At 46.2% G+C, this 25,633-nt stretch overlaps 1 protein-coding gene across 9 annotated transcripts in view; it reads left to right on the top strand.

Annotated features, from left to right (window-relative positions):
- The window catches only part of LOC141111015 (cyclin-dependent kinase 11B-like), a 100,293-nt gene that overhangs the window by 44,406 nt on the left and 30,254 nt on the right, over positions 1–25,633 (top strand). For all 9 annotated transcript variants that reach the window (XM_073602922.1, XM_073602927.1, XM_073602925.1 and 6 more), the window contains 3 exons: positions 6,945–7,040; positions 8,382–8,537; positions 19,673–19,738. In XM_073602922.1, coding sequence (XP_073459023.1) covers positions 6,945–7,040; positions 8,382–8,537; positions 19,673–19,738 — 318 coding nt within the window. The remainder of the gene's footprint in view (positions 1–6,944; positions 7,041–8,381; positions 8,538–19,672; positions 19,739–25,633) is intronic.

Genomic DNA, 25,633 nt, shown 5'->3' with positions numbered 1-25,633 from the left:
CCTTTTTTTCCCACAAATAGAGCTTTCTTTTGGTGGTATTTGATCACCTCTGCGGTTTTTATTTTTTGCGCTATAAACAAAAGAAGAGCGACAATTTTGAAAAAAACACAATATTTTTTACTTTTTGCTATAAATATCCCAATTTTTTTTAAAAAAAACAAATTTTTTCCTCAGTTTCGGCCGATACGTATTCTTCTACATATTTTTGGTAAAAAAAAATCGCAATAAGCGTATATTGATTGGTTTGCGCAAAAGTTATAGCGTCTACAAAATACGGGATAGATTTATGGCATTTTTTAAAAAAAAATATTTATTTTTTTTTTTTTTACTAGTAATAGCGGCGATCGCGATTTTTTTTCGTGACTGCGACATTATGGCGGACACATCGGACACTTTTGACACATTTTTGGGACCATTCAGATTTATACAGCGATCAATGCTATAAAATTGATTACTGTGTAAATGTGACAGGCAGTGAAGGGGTTAACCACTAGGGGGACACAAGGGGTTAAATGTGTTTCCTAGGGAATGCTTCTAACTGTAGGGGGCGGGGACGTACAAGGGGAGGAGACCGATCAGTGTTCCGCTGTACTGGGAACACAGATCGCTCTCCTCTCACCTGACAGGACGTGGATCTGTGTGTTTACACACACAGATCCACGGTCCAGCCCGGTTAACGGACATCGCGGCCGCCGGGCACACGCACCGGGTCCCGAGCAACGCGGCGCGCGCCCCCTAGACGGCCGGGAACCCGAGGCCGTCATATGACGTCCACCCAGGATGGGAGATCCCATCTGTGGATGTCATATGTCTATACGCGGGTATTGAAGTGGTTAAAATAGAAATGAAAGACAAAAAATTTTTGTATAAAAAATATATAAACACCCTTTTACCCTTTTATGTAAGGGATCATATGACCTATGTTCTCAGTGTGCAGTGGGAGAGATCATGTAGTAATCGAGGAAGGAACTGTGACCCAGGCTGGAGACATTCAAATGTTTAAAGGGTAACTCCAGTTTCATGGGGGGGGGGAAAAATAGTAAATAAAGAAAAAATAATCTAGTGTCTATCAGGGCTCAAAATTTCAAGCCCTGAGCCACTAGCCAGGCCTTAAGAGTTACTTGCCATCAGTTGCCCCACCCAACCCCTCCCCTGCCCCACCCCTCCCCTAAACACGCCCTCATAAATTCTCATGAAATTACACTGTTAAATGTTTTATGCAGAATTAAGTTCCAAAAATAAATATTGACAACTTTAACAATATTAAAATAAAGCATATCAGTGCAGCCTTATCAGTACCCATCAGTTTAGCCCCATCTGTGCTGCCTATCATTGCCCATCAGTGCCCAGCAATCCATCAGGGAGGAATCCGGATTTGCCGGCCGGATCACACAGAGCGGCGATCTCCCGCTGAGATGTGGCTTGTATATGAATAGCCGGCCGCTGTCAAATGAAGTCCTGCCTCCTAGACCGGCTAATCTAATAGACAGTACACCGGTACAGGAGGCGGAACTTTGTTTGACAGCAGCTGGCTATTCATTTACAAACCGCGTCTCAACAGGAGATCCCCGCTCTGTATTATCCGGCCTGATCCTTCTGACAGGTTCCTGGCCGCCCTGCTTCTGCCAGAAGCGATCAGCCAGGAAATTCATCAAATGCGAGCAGGTGAGTGGAAATTGTGAGGGCTGGTCTATACAATTGCTACACAAGTCATATTGTAATTAAATGTTATTAAAAATTACCTATCCATTTTAATCTGCAGCCACTGTAATTTTCTGAAAATGCAATATGGCTACCTACAGGAGTTCTCTACACAGAATGTGTACAGAACGCCCCCCAGAAACATAATTTCCTGCTTGTGTGATTGGCTCACTGTTTTTTCCAGAAGTCTGCACTGAGATAAAATAAAATACTACACACCGAATCGCAGTCTTCGATCAGCCAACCAAAACCTCCTTATCATTCCCAAGTACCGCTACAAAGCAAAGGGAGAATGAAGATTCGCAGTCCAAGGACCCCGACTATGGAATGCTCTTCCTACCAACATCCGCATGGAAGAAAACCACCAGGCCTTCAGGAAAAAACTAAAGACCTTCCTCTTCTAACAAGCTGACAACTGAGAATGTATCTCAGCGCCTTGAGGCGATTCAGTTCGCATTTGCTGCGCTTTACAAATCATTCATTCATTCATTCATTCATAGAAGTCAGATTTCAGGCACCCCCTGCAAAAAAAAAGTCATTTTTGGTGAGATACTCCCAATAGGAACATGTCTAAAGTGATGCAGGCCAAGCAGCTTTCCTCATTAGAACCCTGCAGGTGCACGGCTGATTGATAATTAATAAACCACTCCCATTAGAGGAACAAATAGTGATTTCTTCAGAATAACAAAATCTGCAACAAAGTTTGTTAAAATCCTTGCAATGTACATAGATCGCCCGGAGGGCAATCTATCCTCAAAGTTCACAGGAGAAGCAGTGAAGTCTTCCACGTCAGGTCTCAGTCCCCCTTTTTTGCTGTTTTTACATTAAAGCGGTGGTCTCCAAACTGTTGCCCGAGGTCCAGATGCGTCCCTTTGCTTGCTTCTCCCACTGGCCCCAATGATGGGGCACGGCTTCTCCCACTGGCCCCAATGATGGGGCGCGGCTTCTCCCACTGGCCCCAATGATGGGGCGCGGCTTCTCCCACTGGCCCCAATGATGGGGCGCGGCTTCTCCCACTGGCCCCAGTGATGGGGCGCGGTTTCTCCCACTGGCACCAATGATGGGGCGAGGTTTCTCCCACTGGCACCGATGATGGGGGGCGCAGTTTCTCCCACTGGCACCGATGATGGGGGGCGCAGTTTCTCCCACTGGCGCCAACGATGGGGGGCACAGTTTCTCCCACTGGCGCCAACGATGGGGGGCGCAGTTTCTCCCACTGGCGCCAACGATGGGGGGCGCAGTTTCTCCCACTGGCGCCAACGATGGGGGGCGCAGTTTCTCCCACTGGCGCCAACGATGGGGGGCGCAGTTTCTCCCACTGGCGCCAACGAGGGGGGGCGCAGTTTCTCCCACTGGCGCCAACGATGGGGGGCGCAGTTTCTCCCACTGGCGCCAACGAGGGGGGGCGCAGTTTCTCCCACTGGCGCCAACGGCGGGGGGCGCAGTTTCTCCCACTGGCGCCAACGGCGGGGGGCGCAGTTTCTCCCACTGGCGCCAACGGCGGGGGGCGCAGTTTCTCCCACTGGCGCCAACGGCGGGGGGCGCAGTTTCTCCCACTGGCGCCAACGGCGGGGGGCGCAGTTTCTCCCACTGGCGCCAACGGCGGGGGGCGCAGTTTCTCCCACTGGCGCCAACGGCGGGGGGCGCAGTTTCTCCCACTGGCGCCAACGGCGGGGGGCGCAGTTTCTCCCACTGGCGCCAACGGCGGGGGGCGCAGTTTCTCCCACTGGCGCCAACGGCGGGGGGCGCAGTTTCTCCCACTGGCGCCAACGGCGGGGGGCGCAGTTTCTCCCACTGGCGCCAACGGCGGGGGGCGCAGTTTCTCCCACTGGCGCCAACGGCGGGGGGCGCAGTTTCTCCCACTGGCGCCAACGGCGGGGGGCGCAGTTTCTCCCACTGGCGCCAACGGCGGGGGGCGCAGTTTCTCCCACTGGCGCCAACGGCGGGGGGCGCAGTTTCTCCCACTGGCGCCAACGGCGGGGGGCGCAGTTTCTCCCACTGGCGCCAACGGCGGGGGGGCGCAGTTTCCCCCCACTGGCGCCAACGGCGGGGGGGCGCAGTTTCCCCCCACTGGCGCCAACGGCGGGGGGGCGCAGTTTCCCCCCACTGGCGCCAACGGCGGGGGGGCGCAGTTTCCCCCCACTGGCGCCAACGGCGGGGGGCGCAGTTTCCCCCCACTGGCGCCAACGGCGGGGGGCGCAGTTTCCCCCCACTGGCGCCAACGGCGGGGGGCGCAGTTTGCCCCCACTGGCGCCAACGGCGGGGGGCGCAGTTTGCCCCCACTGGCGCCAACGGCGGGGGGCGCAGTTTGCCCCCACTGGCGCCAACGGCGGGGGGCGCAGTTTGCCCCCACTGGCGCCAACTGTTTTCTATTCCCAGTGGCCACAGTCCAGCCCCCCTCAAGTCTGATGGACAGTAAACTGGCCCTTTGTTTAGAAATTTGGAGACCCCTACATTAAAGTATAGAAGGCTGGCAAGTCCATGCTAAAATGGGAAGCATAATGAGGTAAAAAAAAAAAAAACGAAGATAATGTTGAAAACAAATGTGTTTTGCTGTAAGCAGATTACATCCATAAAATCTGCATCTACAGAGGGCTGTGAGTCTTGTTTTTCAGAGCTCATGTACTACTTTTCAAGAATATGTAGATATTTGAATATCGCTACCCTGGCCACAGTTCTACATAAAGGTGACCCATAACTCCTGATACAGGCTAAGACAGGGGTGCTTAACCCTTTGAAGTGCAAGGGCCATTTAAATGATTTGGTAATTGGTCGCTGGCCACAATGAAATGAAATGGTTTTGAATTTTTATTTTTTTTTATTTTGAGTAGCATAACAAACATTCTCCACCTGCAGCTGCTGAATGCCGGTGGGAGGGAGAGAAGAAGTCAACTTTTACCAGTTGCAGGAGGAAAATAGAGAGGATCGGTTCCTGTATATGCTGCCCCCACTACCCCTCCTGCCCAAGTGTATAACACAATGTAACAAGGAGGCCACACAGGCCCCCCCTGGAGCATGGCACGGGGTCGTCATTGCGACCCTTGATGCACAAGCAGGGGGTGTCTGGTCACCAAACTTTCTTTACAGCTCCTCTGATCACAGACCGGCACTGCGGGGGTTGTGGTCAGAGGATCTGTAGGGAAAGTTTGGTGACCACAGACATACAGATCATTTAATCATACAAATCTGATCAGTTTTCAATATTTCATCTGGAATAAATATTGAGGACATTATCGGGTAGGGCCCCCAGGATTCTTACAGAGGAGGTTTTTCCGATCCCAGAGATCCACAGGCTGTGTGTACTACTAAAAACATCCTTGTAGGAGGGCAGAGATACTTTGACCCCTAGAGAAAGACACATTTATCTAAGTGCTCTCTAGCAGGTGAGCTGCTGGAGAGCACTGAGGTGTCACAACAACTATAAGGAATAGACACCAGTCACCTTATTTATTGGTTGGAAGAGATGTTTTATCTACCCCTTCACCCCATTGACACTGTTGTGTCTGCACCTGGACTATAACCTGGACTATATTTTGGTATATATCAACCACTGCACATTTATTTGGTTGGCACAAGTGTGGTCACTTTGCACATTATTTATTTAATTGCACTTCTTTATTTTTCTGTGTCTGTATACTATATGCTATTGGATGTTTATTTATGCATGTTTACTTTGATCACCTATATTGACAGCGCAACATCATCACTCTATCATTCGTTGCACCTTTTTAGTCACAGATTTGCTAATCGGTTTGTGGCAGTTAAAGGGGTTGTAAACCCTCGTGTTTTTTCACCTTAATGCATCCTATGCATTAAGGTGAAACAACTTCTGTCAGTGACTGGCCCCTCGTTTTAGTTACCTGAGCCCCTTCATTCTTTCGAAGATGCGCTCTCCCTCTCTGTACAGGGTCCTGGCTCTTGATTGGACAGATTGATAGCAGCGCAGCCATTGGCTCCCGCTGCTGTCAAATGCAATGATGTGGGGGGGTGGGGCCGAGTCTGGCATCCGTGCCTATGGATGCAAATGCTGGACTCGGGAGCACGCCCGCAAGGTAACCCCCCGGGAGTGCATTTCTCCTAGGGGGTTATCTGATGTGAGGCAGAGCGGCGAGAGTCACCGGAGGAACCCAAAAGAGGAGGATCTGGGCCACTCTGTGCAAAACAAGCTGCACAGTGGAGGAAAGTATGACATGTTTGTAAATATTTGTGTTTTTTTTTTTTAAATAACAATCACTTTAAGTTACACTTTTTTAAAGTGATAGAGTGAGAACATCACCTGTTTATATTTATGGGTTATAGTTTGTGAACTTGTATACATTGGCTTTACTGTGGCCATACGGGTATATCTAACCATAGTCACAGGAAAGGGCGTGAGAGCTTCCAGCCAGTCGTCATAATTTTGAAAACATCACTGATCACCTTGGTTTTTGGCAAATGCTGGAGAGTAAAACTGCCTGACAAATTACTATTTGTCTCTTAGAGCAGTGTTTCTCAACTCCAGTCTGCAAGGCACGCCAACGGGTCATGTTTTCAGGATTTCCATTATTTTGCACATGTGATTTGATCAGTTTCACTGCCTTAGTAATTACCACAGCCGTTTCAACTGAGGGAAATCCTGAAAACATGACCTGTTGGGGCGCCTTGAGGACTGGAGTTGAGAAACACAACAATAAACAATAGAGTATATTGGTGAGATCTCTTTGCTTGAGTCCTTAGGTCTGTACGCGTCCTGCAGCCCACACAATGGGTTGCCATGCTCCCTGATGGATTTTTTGTATGTGTGTGTGTGTGTATGTGTATGTGTGTATATATATATATATATATATATATATATATATATATATATATATATATATAATTTTTTACATTGTTAAAAATAAAAAATTAGCATGGATATGCTCAAGCCTGGGTAAGAACACCTGTAGGTCCATAGAAAGACGTAAAAGGGTTACTCGTACCACCATTTCCACTTGTAACTGAAATATCAGGCCTTTTAACACTGATTGAAAGTAATGTTATAATTTTCTTGGTCATGTATCCTTGAAAAATAACTTGCATTCTGTACCTTAGCACTCTGAAGCAAAATTGTGAAAATGTATAGAGGTTATAGTTAAAACAAATAAAACATGATGAACTTTATTTTTAACAGAACCCTTGTTCGCTTCAGTACCTCTCATTAATGCCTGTAACTTGGTGAATTTCTTGCCAGTGTTTATATAACTTTTCACTTTTCCTTCCTTCAGTCAAAGAGGATAGACCAGATGTAAGGGATCTTTTGTCTGACTTACAAGATATTAGTGACAGCGAAAGGAAGACCAGTTCTGGGGAATCTTCTTCAGGTACAAAAGCAATTAATTGATCCGCTTTATTGCAGGCATACAAGGACTACATTTGGCAGATAAGCAGGAATGCCAATTTCTAGATTTTAGTCTGTTTTCCTCCTGTATTGAATTGTATTGTAACTGTACTGTCTGCCCTCATGTTGTAAAACGCTGTACAAACTGTTGGCACTATATAGATCATGTATAATATATATGTTGAAGTGTGGTGACTTGGTGCACCAACTATGTCAGCTTTCCTAAAAGGGGAATACTTTTGTGAGAATGGGTGTGGCTCCATAATGCTGCAGTCCAGTTTGTCAGGCTTTTTGCATTTTTTTTTTTTTTTCACGGGAGGTCACTGCAGCTTGTTGTCCCACTTTGTTCTCATTCCTCATGTGTCTGCATAGATGGATCTGCTGGCACATCATAAAGAGAACTGTGCTGGAACCAGTGAATACATTTGCATTATGCATTCTCATTCAGAAGGTAGGTATACCAGCAGGCATTGGGAATTAGATTGTGGGACTGCCAGATACATCAGGGTGTTTAGCAGGTAATCAGTGGGCTGCACACAGGAAACCGATTCTTGAGTATAAGGACTCATGCACACTGGACGTTATAAAAACACCAGTAGCATTAGCTGTAGAATGCCATGTTAAAAATGTGAGTTTTTGCATTAGCGTTTTCATTTCTAACTAAACTTTCCTCCTACAAAATCTTGAGGCTTGAAAATGCTCATAAACTCTAGTTTTCAGCATTAGAGCTCCTCTTCAAAGGCAGTAGCTTTGTTTTTTCCAGTCTAAAAACACCCCTGCCAAAAAATGCTGATAAACCCTATGTGTGCATGGACATGCTGGGGACTTGACTGGCTGTAGAAAAAAATGCCTGATGCCCAAAACAGCAGCTGTTAAAAGCCTAGTGTGCGTGGCAGGCCTAAATCTGTTTTGAGAGTTAAGGGTTTTTATTTCATGTTAACCAGCTTTTTACAGTGGAGCCACAAAAATGTTGCACAAGACCAAACTTAAGAAGAAACAGTACACGTGTGTCGCAGAGCTGTTGAATTCACTGGGTTTAGACTGATTAATCAGTGGCAACAATGCAGTGTAACAAAGGTGGTAGAGTGCCAGCTGTGTGCACTGATCAGGTAAAAAAAAAAATCGTCATTCTGTGACATGATGTATTCACTTCCAGAAAAGTGCAGGTTGGTAAGCATAGATGATTAAAAAATAGTTTTGTGCACCTTGCTGGACTCCTCTATATTCCTAATCCACTCCTAAAACTGCACTTATGCTCAGTTTTTATAAAATTCCTCTCACAAGCCCTGTAAACCCAGCTCCAATAGATGTTCTCTATTTTCAGGAGGATCTGCTTCAGGGTCTGAGGAAGAAGAAGAAACCAGCTCTGAGGGGTCTGAGGAAGGGGAAGAGGAAGAAGAGGAGGAGGAAGAAGAGGAAGAGGAAGAAGAAGAGGAGGAAACTGGTAGTAACTCAGAAGTAGCCTCAGAGCACAGTGCAGGTAATTAATAGTAATAATAAATAGTGCCGATCGTAATAATAGAAACACATATGGGGTAGATTTACCAAAGCTGGTGCACGTAGAATCTGGTGTAGCTGTGCATAGCTGTGTAGCTGTGCCAGCTTCTAACCTTAGCATGTTCAGTAAAGCCTTGACAATAAAACCTTGAAGCTGAAGTTTTTATGCAGAAGTGAGCCTCATTTTGCACTCTCCTGTTTTAGTAAATAAACCCCATATATGTCATTCCAGTGCAATCATGATGCTTTCTGCAATGAAAACAAGTTGAACATTATTTACTTAATCTGTAATCTCTACTTCCACCATCTTCTATAAGTTGGTGTGCTTATCATACACTAGCATCCTGTTAATTGGATGTTAGCGCAGCACAGTGTGGTCTCAGGCACACCGTTACAATCATTTTAAAATAGCTTTTTAGGGATCATCTGCCTTTAAAACCTAAGTGCAGCCAAAATTAATAAAAGAAACCCCCCCCCCCCCCCACAAAATTCAGCACAAGGGACATAAATTACAATCAGTAGGACATGTCCCTTGTTCTGATGCCTTTTCTGTTGGAAATCCTTCTCCGTTCGTGCCTCACCATCCCTGCTGTCATAATCTTCCAGTGCAGCAGAGATTAATAGAACTGTGAGAACTGTCACAGGCTCTCATCAAGAGTGCCTGACTATGCCCCCCCCAATTCCACCCAGCTTCTCCATTCATAGAAGTGGGGTTCCACAGCTTCCATTAATGAAATAGGATCTATGAGTGGAGAGGATGTACTGCAGAGCTTCTCTTACCTTTCTTATATGGTTCATCTTTTGACAACACTACTTCTTCCTTGTTACATATCTGCAAGTAAACCTGTCAAAATAAAAATGCCTAAGTGCCATTTACTAATTTATTTCTGAAAATGCTTCCTGCCTGTCTGCCATACTGACCCTCTAGTTTCAGCACTTTAAATGTGTAATCAGGTTTATGACTTCACATGCTGTATACTTGTTTCAGGCCTTTAGTGTAAATAGTCTGTAAACCACAACAGCCAGGCAGAAAGCATTATCCGCAGTTGTGTGCACACTGAATTACAAAAACAAATGGTGATATCTGAGAAGGCAATGCGTGTAGAATTAAATGTAGCTTTTGGTTTCTTGACTCCAAGGTGCAAATACCAGTCTGGCTTATTTAGAATATGAACACATCATCCCAGATGAGTATAGTTAGAAAGGATGGCAGAATGGGTGATGGTATAGCAGAAACAAGTGTCTGTAAAGCCTTAATAAACAAACTCACTACAGTCTCCACAATAACTTTATAACATTGTGTACCTATTTTGCAATTTGGTTGGGGTTCTGTACCATCGTGTGCGAAGCTTATAACCTCCCTCCGGTATCTAGTAGCCTTGTGAGCAAACAGTATTATCTTATTTTTCTGAGGCTGAGAGAACGTAGTTTGAAGGTAATTTTCCCATTTTTGCAAAAAGGTTAGGTCAGACATCTCTACTTGGTTAGGGAGGAGGGCATAGAAGTGTGAGAGTGAATGGGGGAGCTGATCTCCCTCCATGCATATCTGCTCAAGCGGTGTAAGCTGGTGTAAGGTTTGGTGATCAATTAGCAATGACTGAAGGTGAGTATTCAATTGGGCTCGACGTAGAAAGTCAAGTTTGTTCCGGAATCGGGTCTCGATTTCTCGACTGGACAAAAGTCTATCATTTGCCACAAAATGAATGCGTCGGAAAACATTTTGTCTTTGAAGCGTTTGGAATTGCAAGTCTTTCAGGCCCAGCAAAAACATATATGACCCCAATATTGGAGTGAGAGGGCTCGGCTATGGAAAAAGACTAGGCATTGTCCTAAAAAGATGTTTGACCACCCTTAAAGTTGCTCCAACTGTAGGGTGTAAAGTAACAGCTGTGGGGCAACCCCGCAGAGGAGACCTAGGGATACCCGCCAAAGTGAACTCTAAAGTCGCCTCTTCAAGATCAACCCACGGTTTAGGTTCAGATTGTACACACCATTCCATGATTCTAGTTAAGTGGAAGCTTCATAATATCTCACCGGGTCAGGAAAACCTATACCTCCCCTAATTTTAGATAACAGTAACTTCAAGATGGCCCTCTGTAAACGTGTCATTTTTCCCGACCACACAAAAAGTGTAAACCACCTCCTCAGCTCAGTCAAATAACTCTGTGGGATTTAATGGGCAGCGTTTGAAAAAGATAATTTAGTCTTGCGTTAGATTTATCTTTAAAATGCTTGAGTGGCCAAACCCATTAAAAGTCTCCTTATCCCAGCGTAGGAGGTCTGATTTGAGCGTTCGAAGAACGGGTGAAAAATGTAATTAAAAAATCATGTGGAGGTTACAAGGGATATTTTTTCCCAGGTATCTTTATATGTGAATTCGTCCATTTAAATATAAACACTTGGCTCAGTTGCCGCTGGGTAGTGGAGGGTAGTTCCATCCCCATGGCTTCTGACTTACTGTAATTCATTTTATAGTTGGACAGTTGACCTTATTTACAAAGTTACATAAGCAGGAAGGTAAGGGAAAAAATCAAATCGTCTGCGTAAGCAGCTGCTTTATGTTCATATGACTTGGTTGCAACACCTTTAACGTCTGGATAAGCTCTGATAATTCTCAAGAAGGGCTCTAGGGCTAATAAAAAGATCAGAGGCGAAAGTGGGCAGCCCTGTCGTGTCCCGTTATGTATATGAAAAGCTTCGGAGAGGACCTCATTAACTTTCTCCCTAGCTGAGGGCTTAGAGTATAATACATCTAACCAACGCCACATCCCTGAACCCACTACGATATGCTCCATCGTAGAGCACAGAAACAACCAGTCCACCCTGTCAAATGCCTTCTCCGCATCCACGGAGAAGAGCACCAGGGGAGGATGCTTAGACTAGACATAATGAACCCTATTTATAGCCCTTTGTGTGTTATCTTTGCCCTCTCTGCAGGGGGTGAACCAGAAAAGGAATGTGAGGGATCAGCCTATTTGCTAAGATTTTGGTAAAAAATTTTAGGTCTACATTGAAAAACAAGATCGGCCTATAGCTTGCACACTGAGCTGAATCCTTGCCCTCCTTGGGGAGTACCGTAACATGCGCATGTAGACTAACTTCGGGAATACTGTGTCCGTCTCTCAATGAATTATTCGCTGACACAAAACGTGGAGCCAATATACCCACAAACGACCTATAGTAGGAAAGCGTGAAACCATCAGGCCTGGTGCTTTTCCAGGTTTCATGCTTTTCAATGCCGCTAGGAATTCATCTGCCAAAATCGGTTGATCTAATTCTGTAGCTATGTCTACAGATAGACTCGGCATTCCCGAGGATCCTAAATATTATTGGATTATCCCCCGCTTGGTCTCCTGCGACTCTGGTGATGACTGTGAGGTTAAATTATACAGACCCTGCATAGTATTCCTGAAACGAGCGATATCTAGCGATGTTCTATCCACGGTCCTGTGTCTTGATACATGCGATATAAGTCTTTGCCCTAGTAGCCCGAAGTGCATTTGCCAAGAGTTTTCCTTGTTTATTGCCAAAATCATAAAACACCCACCTACACCTTACGAGTTTTCCTTTGGCGTGTTCTGGTAACAATGAGTTCTACTTATCCTTCAAATCTGAGAGTTTGTCCTCCGCAGTTGGAGCTAGCGATGTCTTATGAATTTGTTCAATTTTATGAATGTCGGAAAGCAAAGTATCGATCTGTGCCAAAAGGAGCTTTTTGCGACGTGACCCCAGTTTAATAAACATTCCGCGGAGCACACATTTATGCGCGTCCACAGGTTAAATGGTGAAGTATCCTCCGTATCAGAAGTAAGTGTATTAACTCTCTGGTGAGTTGATCCCTCTATGAGGGATCATGCAAGAGGGATTCATTTAGCTACCAATGCCATTCTCAAGCTTACCCCCTACCCAGCTCCAGGATGCAATGAGTTGGGGCATGGTCCGATATGGTAAAAGAGCCTATACTATCCGAAGAGAGAAGGGGAAGAGCATTCTGCGACAATATATAATCTAGTCTGGTATAGGTTTTTGTGAAGGGATGAAAAGAATGTATAATCCCTGTCTCTAGGATTGAGAGTTCACCAACTATCAATCAGTTAATGGTCATGCAGCAGAGATTTAAGTTTTCTTAGGTTAGACTGCGATAAACAGGAAGCCCCTCGCGATGCGTCAAGCAACAAATTCAGTATTAAGTTAGGGTCACCCCCTACTATAACTATACCCTCCTTGTGTTGTTCTAACAAAGCCAGAAATCGAATCATAGCAGAGATCTGATTCTCGTTTGGTAGGTACAGACAAGGCAACGTGACTTTTTGCTCACTAATAAGCCCATTTACAATAAGGAAACAACCTTCCCCATCTCCCAACGATCTGAGTTTCCTTCCAAGCTGGCTAGAAAGTAAAATCGAGACCCCCTTGGATTTTGAATCTGGAGAAACACTGTGGTAGAATGCAGGGAATCGGCGATTGCCCAATTTGGGAATGTTGCCTCTTTTAAAGTGCATTTCTTGAAGGAACGCTTCCTGGGATTTCCGTCTCCAGCATTCCGCTAATAATTTAGTGTGTTTTTCCAGACTATTAAGCCCTTTCACATTGTACAAGGTCGCAGACAGACGTGTCATGATGAGATCTATATGTGGAGCAAGCCTCGAGCCGCTCTGTCAAGAAGGGAGGGGAAGAGGAGAAAAAAAAGTAGTAGAGGGGGGTAAATAAAAAAAAGCGGATTCAAGAAAAAAGAAAAGAAGGTGGAGAATGATTTTACTAGTAGAGAAAAAGATGCGTTTGGCGGGGTGCTATATTAGGATCCCCTCAGAATGAACGGAAAAATAATAATTTCCTCGCTTCTGACTATCCTCCAATTGAGGAGGAGCAGTTACAGTGGGGAAATGGATAGTCAAGGCAGAATAACCAAGTGCAGGCAGAACGTATGGAGTCTTAAATAGCTTACAGCAATAGTGAACCACCCAATCAAGGACCTGTTGCAGCATATCAGTTGAATAAAATAATCATACAGAATATTGAAACATTTCAAGCATATTCGTACAAACAGCAGGGCATATCACGACACCCTGTGGAAAAGCCATCAACTTATGCAGGGATAGTAAATATCAAATATCAGAGAGAAAACCATCCAGCAAGTCGCTAAAGGTCCCTCTCTCAGGCATTATATCCCTTGGAGCAATACCAGCAGGTGTCGCGATAGTCCAATCCTCCGGATAGCTGGGGATACAGAATATATAAGTATGACATCAGTCCTCTCGGCCTTTAGGGCATCCGCTCAGGAGCACCCCAAAAAGCTAGCAAGTTTGAATAAACAAACAGATTTGCAAACCAAACTAGTTTGCAAACAAAAACCGCAACCCAAGTATCAGTAGGCTAGAAACAATACAGGCCTGGGTTCCCCAATATCTTATAGGACCTACCAACTGGTCTGCCCAGCGCTCATTGGAGCAGGCTTTCAAGTCCTCCCCTAGCGTAATAACCACTTCTGGGGTGGCTCAAAGCATTGGGTCTGGAAATGCAGCAGCACCTCCAACAGGCATACCACCATCTCATGTGGTCCAGTAGTATTTACCTGTCCAAAGCCAGCCCCCCTCAGAGCATTTACACCCTGTATCCACCATACGAGTAGTCCACAGTGAGATGAAGGAACATCAGATGAGCTACAAAATTATGGGGAAACTCTCCACTCAAGGGGTGTATTAAATGTCTACCATCATTAGACTGACAAAACTTATACTCCTAGGTAGAGGCATCTTTCTGAGGGGGCGTTAACAGGGAACCCTTAACCCTGAAAAAGGTTTTAGTCCCCAGGTAAGAAAAAATGCAAAAAAGGAAAATCAACCCAGGCTATACTTTACATGATGCAGCATCCAAATAAAGGTATGCAATCCGGAAACAGAACGTATCAAGCTTCATGGTCATCCAGATGATCCTGGGCCGACCGAGAGCGAGGACGCCGGGACCTTGCTCTGCGTTCCCTTTGCTGCCGTGGTAGTGGAACTCCCTGGCCGACCCAAGATATGGATAGGGCAGTCTAGTCTGGCACCCTCATGGCCGGGCAGTTTAAAAACAAAAAAAGCTGTGGCAGCTGAGAGGGATTGAACAGGGAAAAGGACGATTGTCCTTTTTGACCAGAATCGAGAGAGATCTCCAGGTGTAGGTAGCTCCTGATGAGCAGATAAGCTCCAGGAGTGGTCTCAGCAGGTCTTGACGATAGTGTGTGGCAACATAAATCCGGAAAGAGCTGGATCTGGGCTCCATCAAAATCGAGTGGGCCTTTCTGCCATGCTGCTGATTTATGGCCTCCTTAACCGTGAAAATAATGCACTTGGCAAAATACATCTCGTGGGGTTTCTTGGGAGGCAGCTCTAGATGCCGGGACTCGGTGGACCCGGTCTATTTCGATCACAGATGGTGGGTCACTGAGAAGCTGGTTTAAAATGGCTGCAACCAATATGCGGAGATCAGCTCCCATAGTAGCTTCATGGATGCCTTTCAGCCTGATGTTGTTGCGCCTGCTGTTATTCTCTGCATCTTCCATCTGCAATTGCATGGTAATAAAGCATTGCTGATAGGCACTGACCTAAGTCTCTGGTGTTTCCATGCGAGATGCTTAAGCAGTTTGTTTCTCTCCCAGGAACTGTAATCGTAAGTCTGCACCCTGTGCGTTGGACCGGAAGTCCTCTCTCAGGGCCCCCGTCCATTGCCCCAGCATATGCTGTATATCAGCCTTCATGGGAAGGGCCTGGATTAATTGCCTGAGGTCCGCATCCTCTGAGCCTATCAACCTTGCTGGGCTGTGGGAGTCTGTGGATTGAGGCGACGGCATCGCAGGAGTAGGTCTAAGAGACAGCGAGCGGTTGCCAGATCTCACGGCTGTCGCTTTCTGCAGTGTTGGGCCAGGGAGCTGGCTTAGGCCCTGTAGCCTGCTCGCTTTGTCGGGTCTGCGCCATCTTGGATCAGGCCGCAGGCAAATCCTCGGTTCTCACGGCTAGGAACCGGGTGACATAAGGATGGCCGGGAACACTCTGTGATTTAGAGCCTTTGCTCTTCCTCGACATGTGACGAACAGGTCCGTGGGTAGGCTAGAAATAGCTGAAATGCTCTCCATTCGCTCAGAGCTCAGTCTCTCTGTTTCCCACGCCCCCATCCCCCTTTTTCAAGGGACCAAAAGTATTTGGACAATTGAACCAAAAGTTGTTTCATGGCCAGGTGTGGGCTACTCCTTCGTTATTTCTTCATCAGTTAAGCAGGTAAAAGGTCTGGAGTTGATTCTGTGTGTGTGGTATTTGCATTTGGAATCTTTTGCTGTGAACCTACATCATGGTTTCAAAGGAGCTGTCCTTGAAGTGAAACAGGCCATTTGTAGGGATTCAAAAATGAATCAATTCCATCAGAGAGATAGCAGCAGCATTAGGAGTGGCCAAATCAACAGTTTGGTACATTCTGAGGAAAGAAGAACACACTGGTGAGCTCAGCACCATAAAAAGGCCTGAACGTCCACGGAAGGCAACAGTGGTGGATGATCGCAGGATCCTTTCTATGGTAAAGAAAAACCCATTCACAACATCCAGTCAAGTGAAGGACACTCTCCAGGAGGTGGGCATGTCATTGTCAAAGTCTAAAATCAATAGAAGACTTCACAAAAGCAAATACCTGAAGAATAGAAAAGCCAGGTTAGACTTTGCCAAAAAACATCTTAAAAAGCCAGACCAGTTCTGGAAAAGCATTCTTTGGATGGATGAAACTAAGCTTAATCTGTACCAGAATGACGGAAAGAAAAAAGTGTGGAGAAAGCTTGGAACTGCTCATGATCCAAGGCACACAACGTCATCTGTAAAACATGGTGGAGGCAGTGTGATAGCATGGGCATGCATGGCTTCCAGTGTCACTGGGTCATTGCTGTTTATTGATGATGTGACAGAAGCAGCCGGATTAATTCTGCAGTGTTTAGAGAGATACTGTCAGCCCAGGTTCAGCGAAATGCGGCAAAGTTGATTGGATGGCGCTTCACAGTACAGATGGACAATGATCCAAAACACACTGCAAAAGCAACCCAGGAGCTTTTGAAGGAAAAGAAGTGGAATATTCTGCAATGGCCGAGTCTATTACCTGATCTCAACCCAACTGAGTATGCATTTCACTTGCTGAAGGCAGAAAGACCAACAAACAAAGAACTGAAGACTGCTGCAGTTAGAGCATGGCAAAGCATCGGAAAGGAGGAAACAGTCTGTCTATGGGTTCCAGACTTCAGGCAGTCATTGCCAGTAAGGGATTCTCAACAAAATATTAAAAATGAACATTTTATTTATGATTGTATTCATTTGTCCAGTTATGTTTGAGCCCCTGAAAATGGGGGGACTGTGTATAAAAATGGTTGCTGTTCCTAAAATTTGTACTTGGTACTTATGTTCAACCCCTTGCATTAAAGCTGAAAGTCTGCATTTCAAATTCATTTGGACTGTTTTGTTTTCATTTTATTCTGGTGGCTTACAGAGCCAAAAGTATGAAAATCACAAATCCTCCTCCTCAGCCTTCCTACCTCTCACAAATCCCCCCTCCTCCCTTGTCTTTTCCCAATTGCCCCCTCCCCCCACAGCTATCCTACCTTTTCACATATGGCCCCCACAGCCCTCTCCTCTTTTCAGAAATCCTCCTTCCACAAATCCCCCACCCACCACAGCCCTTTCTCAGCTCTCGCAGAATGCAGCCGACGCCGCTCTGTTAGCTATGCCTTGGCTTTCTTCATTTTAAAACCGTACTGGTTCATGCAGCTCTGCCTGTTAGACTGCTTTCACACTGGGGTGAGCGTTGATGGTAAAACGCCACTAGTTTTAGCGGCACTTTACCGTCATTTTAGCTGAGCTATTCAGCCACTAGCAGGGCACTTTTAACCCACATTAGCGGCTGAATTAAGGGTTAAATGCACCCATGTAGTGCCACTGCCGAGGCGCTTTGCAATTGATTTCAATAGGCAGGAGCGGTGTGTACACCGCTCCTTTACTGCCCTAAAGATGCTGCTTGCAGGACATTTTTTAACGTCCTGCCAGTGTAGTGCCCCAGTGTGGAAGCACTCTGGCTTTCATACTGGGACTGCAGGAGAGGTGTTTTTCAGGCGCTTATAGGCGATATTTTTAGCCCAAAAGCACCTGAAAAATGCCCCAGTGTGAAAGAGTTCTTAAGAATGTAGCACAGAGCCGAGGAGGAGCTTCACAGCACATTACTTGGCTCCGTGTTACACAGGCGGCAGACGGAAAGAAGCCGCCTCTCGAAACAGCATTTTAAAACAAATGCCAATTGTTTTTTGTGTCGGGACCCGGGGCACTGACCTGCAAATGTGGGGTGTCATGACCTCTGGATGCCAGCACTAGCACACAGAAGCTGATGAAGGAAGTACAGTGTATACTCGAGTATAAGTCAAATTTTTCAGCCCTTTTTTTGGGGCTGAAAGTGCCCCCCTCGACTTATACTCGAGTCACTGCCGTCTGTCTGCATGATCAGCGTGTCATGCAGGCAGACGGCGGCCGGCGTGTGATAATACTGTTCGGAGGCTATTCCAGCTTTCAAAAGCCGCGCCTCCTGCTCGTCTGTGATAGGCTGAACAGCTGTCAGTGTACAGCCTATCACGGACATTCTCTCATCCTCTTCCGTGGTATGAGAATGAGAGAATGTCTGTGATAGGCTGACTGCTGAATGTTCTGCCTATCACAGACGAGGAGGAGGCGCGGCTTTTGAACAGTGGAATGGCCGCCGAAGTATATTATCACACGCTGATCGGAGGTTGGAGATCGCCACAGGGAGGCTGCACAGGACACAGGGAGGCTGCACAGGACACAGGGAGGCTGCACAGGACACAGGGAGGCTGCACAGGACACAGGGAGGCTGCACAGGACACAGGGAGGCTGCACAGGACACAGGGACACATGCACAGGACACAGGGACACATGCACAGGACACAGGGACACATGCACAGGACACAGGGACACATGCACAGGACACAGGGACACATGCACAGGACACAGGGACACATGCACAGGACACAGGGACACATGCACAGGACACAGGGACACATGCACAGGACACAGGGACACATGCACAGGACACAGGGACACATGCACAGGACACAGGGACACATGCACAGGACACAGGGACACATGCACAGGACACAGGTACAGGACACATACACAGGACACATGCACAGGACACATGCACAGGACACATGCACAGGACACATGCACAGGACACATGCACAGGACACAGGTACAGGACACATGCACAGGACACATGCACAGGACACAGGTACAGGACACATACACAGGTACAGGACACATACACATGCACAGGACACATACACATGCAGCTACAGATGGGCATTGTTGACCCTCTGCATTTCTCACCCTCGTCTTATACTCGGGTCAATAAGTTTTTCCCAATTTTTTGTGGTAAATTAGGGGCCTCGACTTATACTCGGATCGACTTATACTCGAGTATATACGGTAAGTGAAAAAACATCCTCATACCAGCTTCTGTATTAAGTGACAAGTGGGAGAGGACAGGGATGCCGGGGGTGGCAGAACTCCTGCTGAAAAAAAGCCCTGTTGATAACATTGACGTTTTTTTTCCATTTTAGACATGAGTGCCTCAAGATTTTCCTTCCTTTTGAAGGGGTGCTGCAACTGAAAAAAAAGATTGAGAATCACTGTGCTAGGCTAACCTTTGTCTCTTGGGGACCTGTGATGAGATTATGCCTGTTTTGTTGAGACACACACTTTAAAGGGAGCCTGTGCTGAGAAAAATATAGAGAAATATGGAAACTGGCATATGTCGCTTCGGAAAATTATAGTTGAGGGACTGGTTTTCTGATTCTCTGGTTTCAGTACTTTGAATCACTGTCTGAGAACAAACATGCAGATTAGGAGTGCTGACTTCACTGGATGTGTACTTATTCCAGTCCACAACTCAGTGCACAGGACAGCAGCATGATGGGTAGTTTTTTAATATGGGGTTAGCAATGCTAGGCCATGTATTTATTTCTCTTGGCATGAGTTTCCTTTAAGGCAAACGAAGGTAGAAAAGAAAACATAACTGAGCCATGTACTTTGATGTGTTTCTTTGCAGAAGAGGTCAGTGAAGAGGAGATGAGTGATGACGATGAAAGGGAGAATGGAAATCATGTACTACTTGGTAAGTTATGTCTTGTAGTAGGTGACACATTGTGACTCATTGTGCGATTGTTTGCAGCTCTAGGTCATTTAAGGACTCAAAGACTTTCCCTTTGCACCTGCTTTTCCAACTATTTCTCTGTGGAGACTGGAAGCATCCTGATAAGTCGTTTGCTCCTCCCAAGCACTCATTAGCTTTGTATCCATTTGTTAAAGATTTTGTACAAAAGTGAATCTATTCCCACCATGGATCCAGCCGTGTCCTGACTTTAGAAGGTGCTTACTATTCCGGTAGAGGGCCCACTTGTCTATCGGTTCAGTTTTTTCATTTTTCACATACATGTTAAAATCAGCATTTTTTTTTTGCTAGAAAATTACTTAGAACCCACAAACATTATTTTCTGAAAGCAAAGGCCCTGGAGAATAAAATGGTGCCTATTGCAATTTTTTTATGTTATACTATTTTTGTGTAGCCGCTTTATCATATTTTCAAGGTGGCCAATCCGGGCGTCAGAGTCCGTGTCACAGAGTTAGTGTTACCCAGGCCGGCAGCCCTCCACTTTGATGCTGAGGAGGATCTGTTTTGGGAGTGTTACCTGCTACCTTCACTGAAATGGTAAGTAGAGCCCCCCTCTCCCTCCCCTCGGGCACTGCGGTGGGCTGCGGGTACTCCCTAGGGTAGTTGATCCTTGCAGGTTCACCTCCTACCTTTCCAGGTCTAGAGGGTCAGTCTCCATGCCTTCTTCTCAGTGTCCTTCTGTAGTCCTGCTTGCTAAATGGGAACATCCGCATCGCCCCTTTGTGGTTCTGTACAGTTTTTTTGGGTATGCTATTACTTTTGAGAAAGCCCTTCTGAGCAAAGGACCTCTCCTCCTGTGGTGGATCGGGCATTTTTATATTGAAATCAGGCAACCGTGTTTCCGAAGGATCTGGTAAGCCAGGAGGTGGAATCGGTATGTGTTATACTACTGCCACTCCGGGGTTAGCTGTGGCTCATGTGGTTTCAACACTTCCTGCTTGGGCCACGCTGTTACGCCAGGGTCTAGGTAATGGGCAGGTGCCCCTGGTTTGTGCTAAAGGGGCAGACCAAGTGGTCCAGGGCTTCCAGCACGTGTGCTGCCTCTTTGGATGCAGCTTTGCTATTTTCGAGTTCTCCGTCTAAGCCAGTGGTTCTCAACCTCAGTCCTCAAGTACCCCCAACGGGCCATGTTTTCAGGTTTTCTTTACTTTGCACAGCTGCTTTAAAACAATATCAATGACAGCGTATAGATAAGAGCCGTTTTATTTAAGCGAAGTTCCCAAAACATGGCCCGTTGGGGGTACTTGAGGACTGAGGTTGAGAACCACTGGTCTAAGCGGTGGTGCTTTGGTAAGTTCTTTTGGCCCAAGTGTCGGTCTGCCAACTAGGTGCCTAAAATGGCCCTGGCAGACTTGTTCTCCAAGGGAGAACATCTTTTTGGGACTACGTTGGATGACATCTTCAAGTTTTCCTTACCGTGGGCAGAGTGCCTATCTCCCACAGTCTAGAAGGGCAGTGGTTCTCAACTTGGGGGTGCTTGAGGACTGAAATAGCTCTTATCAATATCATTGATATTGATTTAAAGCAGCTGTGCAAAGTAAAGGGAAACCTGAAAACATGGCCCGTTGGGGGGTACTTGAGGACTCACAGGCCTTCTGTCTCTACATACAGGAGGCCTTTTTTCCTTTCTCTGGCTCAAAGGATCAAGTCCTCGGCGTGAGGGATCCCCCCCCCCCCCCTAGAGTAGGGGGGTCGACTTTGCTGACCCGTGGACCTCCCTGCACCCCGACAACCGGGCCCACAAACTGTTTTGTCTGGCTGTCGGAAATTCTTTCTATTCAATTTTCGCCTCTCCCATCTCGACTGCAGGCGAGGGGTGGTGCATGATCTGTTAGTACAGGGAATGTTACCCCTGTTCCGGACCCGAGGGGAGGTTTCTCAGGGAATTTACTCCAACCTGTTTACTTTTCCGATGACAGAAGGCGTTTGCCTGTTCCTGGATCTTGAGGCCCTCAATTGCCTTGTGAGGGTGCAGTTGCTCAAGATGGAATTCATCCATTTGGGGTGGTCTCCCTTCATCAGGGGAATTTCCTGGCTCCCATAAATGTCTAAGATGCATACCTGTATGTTTCCATCTGTACCAGGCACCAATGCCCTTTGCGGTTGGGTGTGCACTTTGCTGATCTTTGGACAGGCCCTGATTCTCCAGGAGTGCACGCTTAATCTTTGTCTCGAGATGGCCGGACCAAGGTGTTGCTTTCGCTGGATAAGCTCCAGTCAATGATTCAGCTGCTACTGTCCCACAGGCAGGTTTCACTGCAATCTGCATGCAGGTTCTGCGCCTCTTGGTATCCACCTTCGAAGAGATCTGGTATGTGCAGTTCCAAAAGGTCTACAGATGGAAATCCTCTCCAAGTAGGAGACTTCTACACTGTCCTTGGACAGTCAAATGTGCCTGGCCCATGGGGTCAGAACCTCTCTGGTCTGGTGCCTCTGGCTGGAGAGCCTTTTCTTCTGTGGCACTGGAAGGTGGTCACTGTAGCTACCAGCCTTTCTGGCTTGGGGAGAAGTCCTAGGAGCAAGGTCGGCTCAAGGACACTGGAAGAGTCTTGACTGCCAACCTGTGTCCTGGAGCCTCAGGCAATTGGAATGTGTCTGGAGCAGTGGACAGAGCTTCCTCATGGGTGCCCAGTCAGGTGTCTATCAGACAATGTCAATCAAGGCGGTACAAGGAGTGCAGCAACAGCTCTGGAAGCTTCAGGATTCATCAGTGGGCACAGTTTCTTTTACCAGCTCTCTCCGCCATGTACATTCCAGGCATGGTTACCTGGCAGGTGGATTATCTGAGACGTCAGGAGCTGGAGTGGTCGCCACACCTGGAACTGTTTTGCCACGGTGCCTTCAGTCGTGCACAACATTATTATTCACTATATATCCAATATATATACAGGTAAGAGTGCTGGGGAATTTCCATCCCTCCTCTGCCCTGTGTCCTCCGTTTATCAAACACCTGTTCATTCTGCCTTTTTGTTTTACTCTAGATATATCCCAATTGCTATTGGTATATAGTAGAATGAACCACTGAAGGTCAAATATGTTGCCTTCAAAGCGTTGCCAACATCCCGAATCAGTGCGAAAAATATACAAGACCCCTGGATCAGGGAACTTATGTATCCCCCAGTATGATGGGACTTTATAGGCGAACCATGCAATCAAATTCAATAAAAAATGTTTAATTTATTTATAAAGACATAAAAACAAGATACATTGGACATAAATCTCAACAACAGTACTTATACAGTATAATTTGCTTTCATATAGTAATTTTTGTATACTTCCATTTGTAATAGGATATTTTCTCTAGATGCCTGACATGTTTCAGGACGATGTCCCTTCTTCAGAGGCGTATTGTAGAGAGAAAAAAGAAATCATACATGTAGGAGATACATTCATTAAAGAGTTTTAAAAAAATATATGCATAAATATGCACAGGCATCCAATTTGGGATGCAGCAGCAAATTATGTCTTTTGGATAAAAACGCACTGGCTGTCGGCTGACCAGCCAGTGTAAAATGATGGTTATCCCTCGGCTTCAGAGGTGACCTCGCAAAGGCCCCCAAGTGGGAGGACAGCCCTGTAGGGTCCCAATATAACCTTGTTAGGTGCAAGGATGAAGCACAGGCTGTTAGAACAAGGAACGCTGGAGCCTCGATGGTGGGATGGCCTATTGCTATTGCTCTTGATGAGTGGATATCTCCACGAAACGCATAGAGCCCCAGCCTTAATAACATGAATTTTATAATCAATTATTATCACTATTAACATCATTATCTTTATTATGAATTGGAACTTTTTATTACTATGTATTAATGTATCTATTACTACTGTGAATCATGTTTAATGAACTGTTAAGGTGTTACTATTGTCTATCATGTTATTTTTAATTATTCAATATATATTTCTTTGGAATTTATCATCGTGTGATTGCCTAGCCGTGCTTCATACAAAGTCCCACCCAACCCCTATCTTTTAATATGTGTTTTGACAACTCTTTCTACGGTGGCGTACACCAGGCATGGGTCTTCTGATGTTTAGTGCCATAGTTTGTGGTGAGCGCACAGGATTTTTTGGAGAATGCAACAGACACTTTGGTGGTGCCGTGGAGCCATTATTGTCTCATTTCAGCATCTTTTCATGAGCTTCTCCCTTGTCTGCTGTACAGGATAGAGGCAGAAGGGGTTCTGATCGTTCTGGTTGTCCTGGATTTGGTAAGTCCACCCTGGTATGCCGGTTTGGTGCAGCTAGTAGCAGACACGCCTGGGAGGTCACTTCTACGGGTGGATCTTCTGTCTCCAGGGCCGATCCTCCACCCTGCTTACTGTCTCTGGCTTGTCGGCTTGGCTATTGGAAGTCAGGTTCTGGGAGAAGGGGTTGTCGGATTCTGCGATTTCTGCCCTGCTGTAGAGTTATAACTTGTACCCCTTGGAAGATATGTCATCAACCTTTCCAGGCTTATATCTCTTGTTAAGAGGCTACACAGGTCCCTCCATGTGCTGTCTCGGTGGCTTAGACCTTTGCCTTTTCTCCAATGCCTTGTTAAGCACAAGCTTGCCTTGAGTACCATTTGAAGTCAGATCTCTGCCTTTGCAGTCCTGTTTCAACCTTAATTGGCCGCACTCTTGTTTCTTATTTTTCCCTGTGGGGTTCATCATGTGGCTTCAGTTGCCAAATTGGAAGCTGCACTTGATTTTTCAGTCCTCCAGAAACCTCCCTTTTTTGAGCTTTCAGGGAATTCTCTTGCTTGTGCTCTCTTGGGAGGTTGCCTTCTTTGATTGCAATGTTGGAGCTTAGCAGCCTTGTCCTGTAGGTACCCTTATTTGGCCTTACACAGGGATATGGTGGGTGTCCTTCCTTCCGAAGGTGATACCTGATTTTCAGTTGAATGAGGGCATTATCCTACCTCGCCTGTGTCCACATCCTTTGCCCCTTTTGGAGGTTGATCTGCACTTCTTGGACATGGTCTACTACAACTTCCTTACAGAGGTTGGATTGTATTTTTGTGCTTACGGCCGGGCCTGGCAGCCTCCACTGTTACCAGTTCTAGGTAGATTTGTAAGACTGTGGTGCAGGCTTATGCCATTCAGGGTTGACTCCTCCGCTCCCTGGTCACGGAACTCTGCCAGGGCAATTAGTGCCTCTTGGGGTTCTGACTTCGGGCGTCTGTCTCTCAAGTTTGCACGGCAGCTACCTGGTTATGTGTACTTCCATGTATCCACCATTTACGAGATGGATGTTTTTGGGTCTTCGGATGTTTGTTTTGGCCGCAAGGTTTTTGCAGGCTGGTGTTGAGGTTCCTTGTTTCCCCCCCGTGGGGGGGCTTCTTTTGGGTGGTCTGTTTTGCCGCTTGGCTCCTCTTTTGTTTTCTAACCCCTCATTGAGGCGCTGCTTTGGGACATCCCAATGGTCAAGAATGAATAAGAAATGTATCCATCAATGAATGCAAGAGAAAACGTGTTACTCCATGTAAAATCCCTTTCTCTGAGTTCATTGACAGACATAGCATCCACCGCTCTTCTGGTCTTTTTTTCTAGTACTGCTTTCTGACAAACTGGCTTGCCTATTAGAGAGAGGGGGCTTATACTAACTAGGACTGCCCATAAGCGGTGCTATGCTCTTTTTCTGCCTAATGTCCTGCTCCCGTAGATGGTGCTATAAACCCAGTGCACAAGAATAAATAGAAGCTCTGTTTGTCAATGGACTCAGAGAAAGGGATTTTACGGTGAGTAACAAAAAAATCCAGTTTTTCCACTTTTGTTCCACTTAATTTTTGCTAAGAGGCGAATAAGCTCCAGCAATCCCAGGTTCAGTGCTATCCATGGAGAGAAAGCTGATTTAAAA

This window comes from Aquarana catesbeiana, linkage group LG10, assembly GCF_042186555.1.
Source record: "Aquarana catesbeiana isolate 2022-GZ linkage group LG10, ASM4218655v1, whole genome shotgun sequence".
Taxonomy (NCBI): domain Eukaryota; kingdom Metazoa; phylum Chordata; class Amphibia; order Anura; family Ranidae; genus Aquarana; species Aquarana catesbeiana.
Note: the sequence above shows the minus strand (reverse complement) of the source record. Positions and strands in the feature narration are given on the sequence as shown.